Raw genomic sequence first — 11,976 nt, 5'->3', positions numbered from 1 at the left:
TTTAATATATATTTAGATGTCGATGAGAATTTTAATTACAATAAAATATACACAATAAAATAATGTTTCTTTTAAAACGTTTGTTTACAAAGTGCAATTCTTTCTTATGAATTTCTAACAAATTTTGTTTTTAAATTGAAATGTAATTTTTTTAAAAAAAAGCAATCGCATTTTTATATATCCTAATTTTACATAGAAGCATATGTACAATATATAACTTTTGTTATATATGTTCTGTTTATTCAATAAAAATAATTTTGTGCTTTATGTGTATATATGTAATATAAATCGTACCTATGTATACGTGAGATAATTTATATACATAAAAGTGAACATGGCAAGATATATTCATTTTTGTCAATAAAAATATTTCCTATATTAAAATAAATATTTAATTTGAATACTTTTAAATAAATAATTAAATTTATAAAATTGATATTTTTACATTTCTTTACATTTTAATAATAATTAATATTAATAATATACAATAATAATATATTTAAGAGCATTAAATTAAATATTTACTTAAAATTAAATAGTTTTCCTCGGCACTATGGCAAAAACACTTAATCTTTTCATTTTTCTTATTTATGCATGCAAAACCTGAATTATCAAATGATTTTTATTTTAGTATTGTACATTCATCATTATTACACGCATCACTACATATAATTCTAATATCATTATCAATCTTCGGCTGTATCTGCTACTATTTGCACTAGTAGCATTAGGAATGAAATAAACTGCCGAGAAAGTCTAACTTTAAAAGTTGATATCTTCGTCACATTCCTTTTCTCTCCATTGTTTATTATATAAATATTCCGAAAATTGCGTTACTATTTTTACAACTTTGTTCACAGCCTTTGATGTTGTCGTGGTATTTTCATCAGAAGCTTTGGTGTCTATTCTTTTGGTCCTTGATCATCGGAACCATTATTATCATATATTTCTTCAGACATTGATAATTGCGTATAACTATTTTCGGCAGCACGAGATACTGCATCTATTTTGTTTTTTTTTTTTAGACTAATGCGAAAGGGAAGTAGGAGCTGATGGAGTTTTGGGTTTATTGGTAATGGAGAAGGTTTCGGACAATAATGGTGGTGAAATGCATCCATTGGAAAGGGTCATAGGACTAAATCGCTCGAGCATATTTACAATGAAAGGTGACGTACGATCCATCAGATCCTTTAATGGAATATGATTTTGCTTCGATAAACCCTATAAAACAGAAAAATTTTAATTTACGAATTATACATTAAAATATAATTTGTTGCTCGAATATATTTTTTATTATTAAGAGTATTAATAATAATGTGATAATTATTGTAGAAACTAATTAAACATTTATATTACAATGCCTCTAATTTTATTATAAAGCACCACTACAGCTTAGATAAATTCAATAAATACAGCTTGCTAATATTATGCTAATATTTTTAATTTCATAATTAATAATATTCACCCTCAATTCATCCGTCTCAATACCAAAATCTTCAATATGTTGAAGGTAAAATAGATATTGTTCCTGATACTTTCCGAAATCTTTGTTAGTTAGAACAACGGGCGGCAACACTTCCTTTTGCTTGTCTGAATTACAATCGAGTCTTCGTAATTTAGAATATCCAATGCATTTTTCATAATCTTTCCAAGGCACATCGTACACCTGGTAGGCTTTATTCTTCATCAGGACCGAGTCATTGCCCACAGCTTTCGTTGCTGACAATTTACTTTTGATTATGGTTATTGGTTTGACAATTGGCGAGAATACCGTGGTCACATTTTTTTCTGTTAAAGTATTTCCTGAATTATTTTGCTTATTTTTCTCGTCGTCGGACTCGGATGCCGAATCTCTGACACAGATCATCTCTAGAGTCAAATCATCTTTCAATGCAGATTGGACACTAATAAATATTAATAAATATAATAACAGATCAGCTAATATATATTCGTAATGAATATAAAATAAATCTATACTGTAAATTATTTTTAACATTTTAACATTAAGTTGTTAAATTTTTAATAAATTTAGTTACACTAATAATATGTAATTATGTAATCGTGTAATAGTGTAATTTCGTATTTCATGAAATCAAAAGAATTTAATACTAAACTGAATATTTGAATTATAATAAAATAACTAAATATTTGATTATTATGTTTATATCAACAAAGTTAGTCAGTGCGTGTGCGTGTGTTTATTGTTAATTTATTAATAGCCAGAAATATTTAAGAAAAGCTGAATTCGAATAAAATTATTAATATTAAATTTAAAACCTATTATTTGAAAATGTATGAAACGTAATCGTTTATTATTTGATTACCTATCTAATTTATTTTATAAATATTTATTTATATATATATAAGTATATTCAAAGAAAAATTATACCTTATAGTACTTTTCTCTTTATTCTCATTATATTCTTCTTCTTTATTGTTATTTTCAGTTTCTTTTGAAATTTTTAGTTGACGGTTATTAGATATTATTTTAGTCTTCTTCCTCCAACATACATAATCTTTCATCACCTTATCATTTATGCGCGATAATTCTACTACAGCTTTTTGTATTGCTTGATGAAAACGTTGCGTACACACTGCAGCTGAACGTATTATATGTTGGTTTAGATTAGATTTTATACTTTTATTATATATTTGCACAAATTTAATAATCTTTGTTTTTAAGTGCTCTACTGTATTGTCGATCTCTTGTCTTTGTAATAATAATGTCTTCTTGAACCTGTTATGTCGCTGGTGAATTTTAAAATTTTTGTTTACTTTATTTGTTAATTTCGATTGATTGTTTATTGTATTTATCGCTGTTGACTTTTTTTTCATCACTGTTAATTTCTTGCTTGCCAATTCTACCGGTTGACTTCCTACATTATCACTGCTATTTATCTGTTAAGAATTTTTATAATTTACTTTAAAAAATAAATAATGTGTGAAATTTTTATTATATTATTTATAAATTTATGTGTAAAATATCTTTAAAATTGTTCCAAAAAAATTTGAATATTATTTAATTATTTACTCGATCGTACCTGTTCATGTGTGACAGACTCATCGACATTATTAATTTCATTGGTAGTGTTAATTTTATTTGTAATGTTATTAATGTTAATACTATTAATTTCATTCGTACTGTTACTCGTAACAGTATTGCTATTGTGTAGGTCAACACTGTTTTCCAAAATCACTGGTTCATCGTCGCTGTCAAGATTTATAATATTTGATGATTGTACGGTTGGCTTTTTATGCGGTTGAGACAGAACATTTTCAGACATTGAGAAACGAGATGTTGGTTTTTCATATGTAATGCTATTTGTAGTCTCTGACATAGGCATCACCGGCATTGGTACAGTTACCAATTTTTTATTTGGTGCATGGGTAACCTTGAACTGCTTCAAGCCGGATGACAAAGTAAGTTTTAGAAGATTTGTTAGAGGAACTGGATTTATTGCTATAGAATTATTGGGTGCAATTTTCTGTATGCGCTGTTGCAATTGTTGTTTCTGCAATTGTTGGACTTGTTGTTTTTGCCGAGTATATTTTTTTTTAACGAGACTTTGTGTTATTGGAAGTTCCTCATAATTCTGTAATATTAAATTTGTACATAATATATAGACTATTAAGATTTTATTGAAAATTTATTTATTATCAATATAAAATAGCAAGTTTAAAAATTGTCATATTATTCTATTCTAAACTCAAAAAGATTTTATCACAATGTTCTTAGATCACAATAGACATTTTTTTATTATTATTACGAATATATAATTGAGCATTATTTTAGCATGATTACATTATGTAATTGAATATATTTACATCTAAATATGATCTTAATAAAATAATTTAATTTTTAAGTCGTATATTTATTTTCCATATCAGTAATAATGAATTAATTAGAATTGATTATTGGAAAAAAATATATATCCTAAATATTACCTTGATCTTTGGCTTTGTAGTAACTGAAATATTGTACGATTTATTAGGATTTATATCTTCCGTGTTACTCTCAAGCATTGTCTGTTCACATGGTATCATAAGATCTGTTGCATCGATAGCAGTTTTAAGCTTCGAAGAGCAATTGGTACCGCAAGAGTTTTTATGTTGTAAATAACTATTATTATAAATATTACGGACAATTTCCACTTTTCGTTTTTTCATTGGTAGAACATTGGATTCTTCATCCGAGGAAATATAAGTAGAATCGTCTTTGTCATTGTCCGAACTAATAACCAGACTTGATTGTCTTTGACGCTTACGTTTACGCGAGCAGCATCTTGTCTCGTCAAGGTGCATTTTTTCTTCAATATCTTTTGAACTCATTTGATTATCATTTTTCAATATTCTATATAAAAATGTAAAATAAATTAATATCTATTTGTTCTTCATTGTCAAATTATTATTGACAAAATTTCGATACTTCACATTTTTCACAAAAATAGAGGAATTTATCTTTAATTATTTTCTAATATTACGTACTTCGATTATCTTAATTAGCAAAAGAATTTTTATCAAATATACGTATTACTTGTATTTTATTGCTTATAATTATTACGTTAAATTCAATAAAATTTAATAAATGTACAGATGACATATTTAGTAAATATATAATATATAAAATTTAATGTGTGAACTTATCAGAAAATGTATTAATATGCAGAATATTTTAATGTAATTAAAATAGTTAAATAATTTATATCGCATAATCATATATATATATATTATGTGAAATTAAGAATTTGCAATTTTGAGAATTTCAACTTTTTGTATATAAAGTTTAGTTTAAACGAGGCATTTAATTAAATAATAACTATTATACTCGTAATCAAGTTATTTAGCCATTATCTTTAACAAACAAGTGTTTCAATCGTATATTTTTTATTTGAAAATTTTATAAATATTATTGAATGTTTTTTTTTCTTAATAATTTGTGATATTATTTGATGGTGTTTCAATTATTATTTTATCGCAATGTGGTGTAAATTTTAATTATATAAAATGTTAATATTTTTAAGTCAACACTATTCGTGTTTTTTCTTTTTTCTTTTTTTTTAATAATAATAAATAAATTTTTTATAGACAGTATTTATTGAATTGATATTTTAAATATTTTGTGGATTACATTATTTCTCAATAAAGGCTTAGTATAATTGATTATGTAAATATTATAATATTCTTCTAATTACTACAATAAGGATGCTACAATAAAGATGATAGAATAGAAAATGGAAATATGTAATAATACCTTATTAAATTTTAATTGCATAAATATTATTAATATTTTGTAAATATATTTTAAAAATAAAATTAATTTTATTTTCCTACCTAGTTACTGTTTCAATATGTGTTAAAAGTGCTCGGGCGAGCGATCGTAACGGAAATAAATCTTTGATATCACAAACAAAGCATTTCCAACTGTCTTCGGCTTCTATTCTCTTTATAGTTGGAAGATCAAGATTTCTTTTTATACATTTACTACAAAAAGTATTGCTACAATAAGAACAACAATAGAGATTTCCACCATTTGCACACCATCTACAAAACATATCTGTAGCATCATCTCCTGAAAAAAAAAAGAAGATGAAATAACAGAAAGTAAGACAATAAGAAAAGAACATAACAATTATTCTTCGTAAATACATATTTAAAAAAAAATCTAAGTCTTTTCATTAAAAAAAAAAAATTAAATGATAAAGCTATTTTTAGTGAAAAATAATTTATTGATAATGCATTATATATTCAATTATTTAATTATTTAAAATAATTGGAGTCATGTTTACCTTGTTCAAAACTACCATCTCCATAAAATTCACGACACTTGGTACATAGTAATGTACGCAAAACTGGATGTTGATGCATATTGCATGCTTCTATAGGTGCAGAACCAATGTGTTCGTCGCAAGCTGTACAATGAAGTTTGAGGAAACGTATAGAAGCAACATCTGAGAAATATATTAAAAAATTACATGAATCTTTTTTTACACAACAATTGTAATTTTTAATAAATTGATGTGGCTTACCACTGCCATATGTTAATTGATAAAAATCATTCTCTTCCTTAGAAACAATTTGACATGGAAAATTGTGATTTGATGTATGACTTGGCGTTACTGAATTTTAAAAGAACAGTTTAAAAGATACAGCTGAATTTTTAATTACTAAGCAATGTTTGTAAGAATAAAAATATAGTATATCTTTCGAAATATATATTTCATCATAATATATTGATATTGAAATATATTTAAAATCACAATCACATAATAATATTGATTTAGACAATGGTGTATACAATATTTTTATAAATAGATTTAATTGATGTAATTTATAGAATATAAATTGTAATTTTAAATTAATATAAAAAAAAAAAAAAAAAGCATTCTTTAATTGATAAATAAACAATGAAGAATATATAATTATAACATTAGGGTTTTAATAAATAAAAAAGTTCTTGTATGTCAAAAAATTATACAAAGAATGTTAACAAATAAACTTAGTAACTACATAGTAAAATCAAGTTGAAGTAAATAAAATTTTTTAATAGTAATTAATTGTAATATGCATAAATAAATTATGCAAACGGTATAAGCAATTTTTTCATTTATATTAAAAACAATGAAAATATGTAAAGATATGAATTATGTCAAATAAAAACATGAAGATAGTATAGGTTATGTGAGAAAATATACGCTTTTAGTTGCTAATCATTTTCTTTACCATCTACCATCTCTTGGACTTCGACTTCAAGCATCGAAGAAATGTCCATTGCGAAGATCCTTTAAAATCCTTTCTTTCCTCTACTAGCTTACAAATGTCACTTTAAAGTCAGTTCTTCAATGGACAAGCAATTATCCTACGTTGATATTACGGCGCCGCCATATTAACACTCATTTTCTTAATACTTGCACTTTACAATCTTTTGTACTTTGCGGGACTAATCATTAAATGACAATTTGAAATATTGAAATAAAATGATAAAGAGTATTTTAATAAGACAGAAAAAAAATAGTAAAATTAATTTTACGTATTAGTATTAAATTTTAAACTCGTGATAATTTCAAACGCAACCAAGGGAAAAATCACGTTTGAATTATTGTCGTCTGGTATTGTTTTTATTTGATTAATGCAAAGATAATTATTGCATAGATTTAATCGCGACAAAAATTGAAATTTTTTTAGAAATGTTTTACATGTTATCATCAACATGTAATGCTAATACACGATAAATAAGCCATTTATGAATAATTACTGGATATTAAATTAACAAAAATTCAAGATTTTTTTGTTTTTAATTATATTTGCGTAAAACAAGAGTGCTAACATGAAGGCTCATTATACAATCAATGCCGGCTATTTTTGTTTTATTAAATAATATATAATACAAGGATTAAAGTATTCGAATTATATTAGGTCTTTATATAAATGAATATTTATATAAGTTAAGTTTAAATCGAGCACAAATGGTTTTGGATAAAATACATTTAAAGAAAAGAGCGCTCATTGTTTTTATATTGATTATAGATGTGTAAATAATTCAAATAAGGACAAAAATTAAGTTCGAAATTGCTTAAAATTGTATAATTTAATAAGCCAATAGTTTATAAAATTGCGATTAAAATTAGCTATCGTATTTTCATTTAATTTATAAACGATTAATATTCCATCTAGTTAAAGTTAAATGATGTTTTTACTATAATTATTTTCCAGGCATTATTTGTGAAAATTCTAATTACAAAAAAAAAAAAAATATATATATATATATATATATATATATATATGTGCGTGTGTAAAAAATAATTTATTTAATGTAATTATAATTTAATAAACTTATTTTAATTATTTTCTTTTAGTTGATTTTAGTTTAGTTAAAATATATCATGAAAAAATTGTAACTCTTGTTAATGATTATAATTATTCATTTTTATAATTTTTCAAATATACACATTTAGTTTATTTGATATAAATCTAAAATTTTAATACAGATAATTAAACTAGAACTATATTATAAACTTATTAATAATATCAATATTATAATGATTTTTTAAATCGTCCAAAAAACAATTAAAATAGTTGAAATAATTAATGAAAATTATTTACAAGTTTGTTTACAAATGGCGACGAGTTTTTCTTTTGCTTACTCCACACTTGACAAAACGTAAATTTTGTTTAATTTAAAAAATGACAGAAAATAGTAATAAAAAGAGTGAACTTCACAAAATTGCTGATAAGTTAACAGAAGATATTCAATGTATGACAAATTATAAAAATCTGTATAATGAAATTCAGGTAATTATTTCATTGGCATTAGGATTAAAAAATTAGAATCAATTTACTATATTAATATATTTACCAACTTAGCTCAAATGCATCACTTTATACGTATTATATAATATAATAATTGAAATTATTTTATAATGTATTTTAGCGGCTTGTGGCGTCTTCATCAGTAAAGAAAGAAGACTTTAAAAGTACATTATTCAAAGCATTAAACGATGAAGGTTTGGAAACTGAACTAAGAAATACTGTGTTTCATTGGACAAGATCACAAGTATGTAGAAAAAAAATCATTTTTCATAGCTTTAATATTTTTATATTTATAATAACTCTTATTATACTTTTTCTGTAATAATTGTTTGTATATTTTTAGAAATTTATGAAAGATGATAATGATAATCGAGCAGATTTGAGTTATTTAAAAAAAGCACAAATTCAATGGGAAAGAAGAATTCAAAAATCTCTTAATTCTATATGCAATGAATTAAATGTACCATTAGCTAGAATTCGACCAAATTCTGATAGAGATGAATTGTCTGAAAAATGGAATGAATTAAGTACATGCGACTTTGGTAAAAATATTTAAATATTTATTTCAATTAATTAATAGATTTAATTAGTATCTTTACTTATCTATCTATATACCTATGTATAATATATATAAGTAAATTTTATTATTAATTAATACTTTGTTAACTTCCTTGTATAGCTGATTTATCCCAATACAGGCCATTATATGCGCCAAAAGATTTTTTAGAAGTTCTTTTTTCTGTTAGAGACCCATCATTTAAAAAACAAGTGTAAGTAATTTTTATTTTAAATGATATTTACAATTAAATTCATGTATTCAAATTTATTATATTATTTTATTTTAGGAATGAGCCAAATTGGGAATTTAGTCATATTGAAATTCGAGTAAAAACATTAGCTCAATTGGTAAACAAATTTTTAAATATACATGTTTGCGTGTGTGTGTGTGTGCGCGCGTGTTTGTGTTTGTGTTTGTGCCTGGATATTCATAAAATTAAAATAATTATTTCTGACGTATATAGAGAGATATGTATAAAGAACTTTCTCAAGGCGTTACTTTACTTGGTGTTAATGGAAATATTCCGTCTTTACAAAATTATCCTAATTTGGAAAATGAAAGAGTACATGTCGGTGCAAAAGTATTGATGTCTAATCATGCTCCCGTAGCTCAAGAATTTTTAAAACGTGGTGCGCCTAGAGCATTGAGAGGAAAGCTATGGTCCCTTGTTTTAGGATCTATTGTCAAACAAAATGTAATATTTACTATTTTCTTCTGACATAATAATTCTTTTATCATTTATTTTAAATTATTTCATATTTATTATTAAAAATTTGTTTTTTTTTTAAGTTCAAATCCTTAAGATTCTTTATTCCAAGAAGCATGTAAGAGAGAAATAATAGAAATTAAAATTTTTTATAACAGGATATTGAATATTATGAAGAATTAAAAGAAATGGTTTTACAATATGATATAATGGTTGATAAATTGATAATCAAGGTAATTACGGTACATTATTTGATTAATTTATTGTATTAATAAATACAATGGCAATGTATTTAATCGATGAAATTACATTTGCAATAGGATGTTCAACTAACGGCTAGTAACGATGATCAATATTTTGTTTTTGAAGATGTTTTATATAAAACTATGCTAAGTTTTTCAAGGGATTCGGAAGTGCTCGCTCCAGTAACAATGGATAAAAGTGCAGGTGGACAAGTTATTCACGCAGTTCTACAAGGCAAACCTACCACCCTAGAGAATACATTAGTTTTTCCTCCAAGCGGCGTCATTCCATTCCATGGCTTCACCATGTATGGTATGATACTTGAGATAAAATATTTTTATTTCTTTTCTACATTTGAATTGTATGTTTTTGCAGCGACACCCTTTTGCTACTTATACGATGATCCATGTACTATGTATTATACATTCAGAGCATTCTATTTGAGATATTGGTTTCGCCTTCATACGGTATCGAGTCACGAACAAGGTATCGTTGCTCTGTGCCTATTATTTGAACGACTGTTACAGTGTCACGAACCACAGTTATGGGCGCATTTTAGAAATTTACACATTCAACCGTCAGTATTAAATTATAATTTTTCATTTATCATTGAGTAAAAATTGAGTGTGTAATTAATAAAATGCAAATATAAATTTGCATTTTAATTCTTGCAGCATTAAGATTGTTTTTAAGTGGTTAATGCGAGGTTTTAGCGGTCATCTTCCACCGGAGCAATTGTTGTATTTGTGGGATTTGATTTTGGGATACGATTCGTTAGAAATAGTACCTCTACTTGCCGTTACTATTCTTAGCTTTCGTAAAGATAATCTTATGCAAGTAAATAATTTACACACTATCGAGGTGCGTATATAAATATTTAACTCTGACAAAAATTAAATAACGAAACTATGAAATATAAATTCTTACTCATATTACAATTTTATTTTTTAGGCTGTATTGGCTGATTTGTCATCGTTAAAAGTTATGCCGTTATTGCAATTAAGTCTATTAGAAAATTGAAAGTGTAAATGTCGATTAAAAAAAATTTTGTTATAGTATTGAATAATACATTAAATTAAATAATATCAAGAAAATTTATGGGAATGCTATTAATAATAAAATTGTTTTATTTGTAAAAATTCATCTTACACGCTTGTAGGCTATTTAAAGGAAAAGAAATAATATGAAATAAAATATATTATATTTCTCTAGTTATTTTTGTATTAATAATGTGGCCTCTAAAATTTATACTTTATCTACGTTGAACAATCGTTTAAATAAATATTCGTCTTAAATTTATCGTTATTGAAATAAAGTCCTTCCTACATAATACTATTCGTTTAATGTCTGCGAAACGTGAACTAATAAATAAGGAATTCGTCATCATATTAATAAAATGTACAAATATTAATTTAAAAACAAAAAAACAAAAAAACAAAAAAAAAAAAAAAAAAAACAACAAAAAAATGTAAATACATTGCATCCGCACTATACACGTATGTTTACGCGCAAGTTTAAATAATAATTATTAAAATCAAAATTTGCCTGTCGAGTGTCGGTAAGTGGGTGAAATCAGGAATTAAACAAGCTATTTACATTGTTGATCGCGAGCTCTACATTTGAGCGATCGATTAATCAAAATACCAAAAATATTCGGCCCTTCACGATCCACACGGAGATGCCATCGAACAAACGCTTTTAAAGTCCAGGATGTGTGGAAAAGCGTCTTATATTATGAGTACTATAATTATATATATATATATATATATATTATATTCGTCGCTTTTGGAAATATTGTAGGTGGGGTCCGATGAGGCGGTGCTGGCTACAAACGCCCGTACACACGCGCGCACAATGGATATATCGCGTATACGGATAGATGTGGCTTGTTTTTTATGCGCCTGTGTGTGCGGACGTGGTGGGGACTAGGTTAGGATGAATGGTCGTTGTAGCTGACTAAGTTTGCGCTGTAATGTGAAAAGGAGAAGACGCTACTTTTTAAATAAAATTATCTCATGAAATACCACGCAGATATTAAAGTAAAGGTAATTGTGCTTGTTAAGCGGAATACTGGAGATCCATTAATCAAGTGTTATAAACGTTTAATTAACAACGGTGCGGTTTATAAACATTATAAGACGGTGACTTATAGCCACTCCCT

General features: G+C 25.5%; 2 protein-coding genes across 2 annotated transcripts; one reads left to right on the top strand and one right to left on the bottom strand.

The window, feature by feature from the left end:
* Positions 1-1,017: 1,017 nt before the first annotated feature.
* On the bottom strand, positions 1,018-6,855 carry LOC105366373 (uncharacterized). Its single transcript, XM_011504794.1, has 9 exons — positions 6,721-6,855; positions 6,027-6,116; positions 5,787-5,948; positions 5,332-5,569; positions 3,970-4,351; positions 3,138-3,584; positions 2,390-2,898; positions 1,466-1,904; positions 1,018-1,221 (listed from the first exon to the last, which is right to left on the bottom strand). Exons 1-9 carry the CDS (start codon positions 6,767-6,769, stop codon positions 1,027-1,029), a joined length of 2,511 nt encoding a protein of 836 aa, XP_011503096.1. The 5' UTR covers positions 6,770-6,855; the 3' UTR covers positions 1,018-1,026.
* A 1,301-nt stretch (positions 6,856-8,156) lies between these two features.
* LOC105366337 (TBC1 domain family member 19) lies at positions 8,157-10,850 on the top strand. The gene is made up of 10 exons (XM_011504745.1): positions 8,157-8,289; positions 8,429-8,551; positions 8,651-8,849; positions 8,987-9,077; positions 9,153-9,213; positions 9,330-9,560; positions 9,731-9,805; positions 9,893-10,392; positions 10,490-10,676; positions 10,767-10,850. Exons 1-10 carry the CDS (start codon positions 8,182-8,184, stop codon positions 10,833-10,835), a joined length of 1,644 nt encoding a protein of 547 aa, XP_011503047.1. The 5' UTR covers positions 8,157-8,181; the 3' UTR covers positions 10,836-10,850.
* Positions 10,851-11,976: the final 1,126 nt, after the last annotated feature.

This window comes from Ceratosolen solmsi, unplaced genomic scaffold (genome assembly GCF_000503995.2).
Source record: "Ceratosolen solmsi marchali unplaced genomic scaffold, CerSol_1.0 scaffold70, whole genome shotgun sequence".
NCBI classification, from domain to species: Eukaryota; Metazoa; Arthropoda; class Insecta; order Hymenoptera; family Agaonidae; genus Ceratosolen; species Ceratosolen solmsi.
The sequence above is the reverse complement of the archived record's forward strand: the minus strand, read 5'-3'. Positions and strand labels throughout refer to the sequence as shown.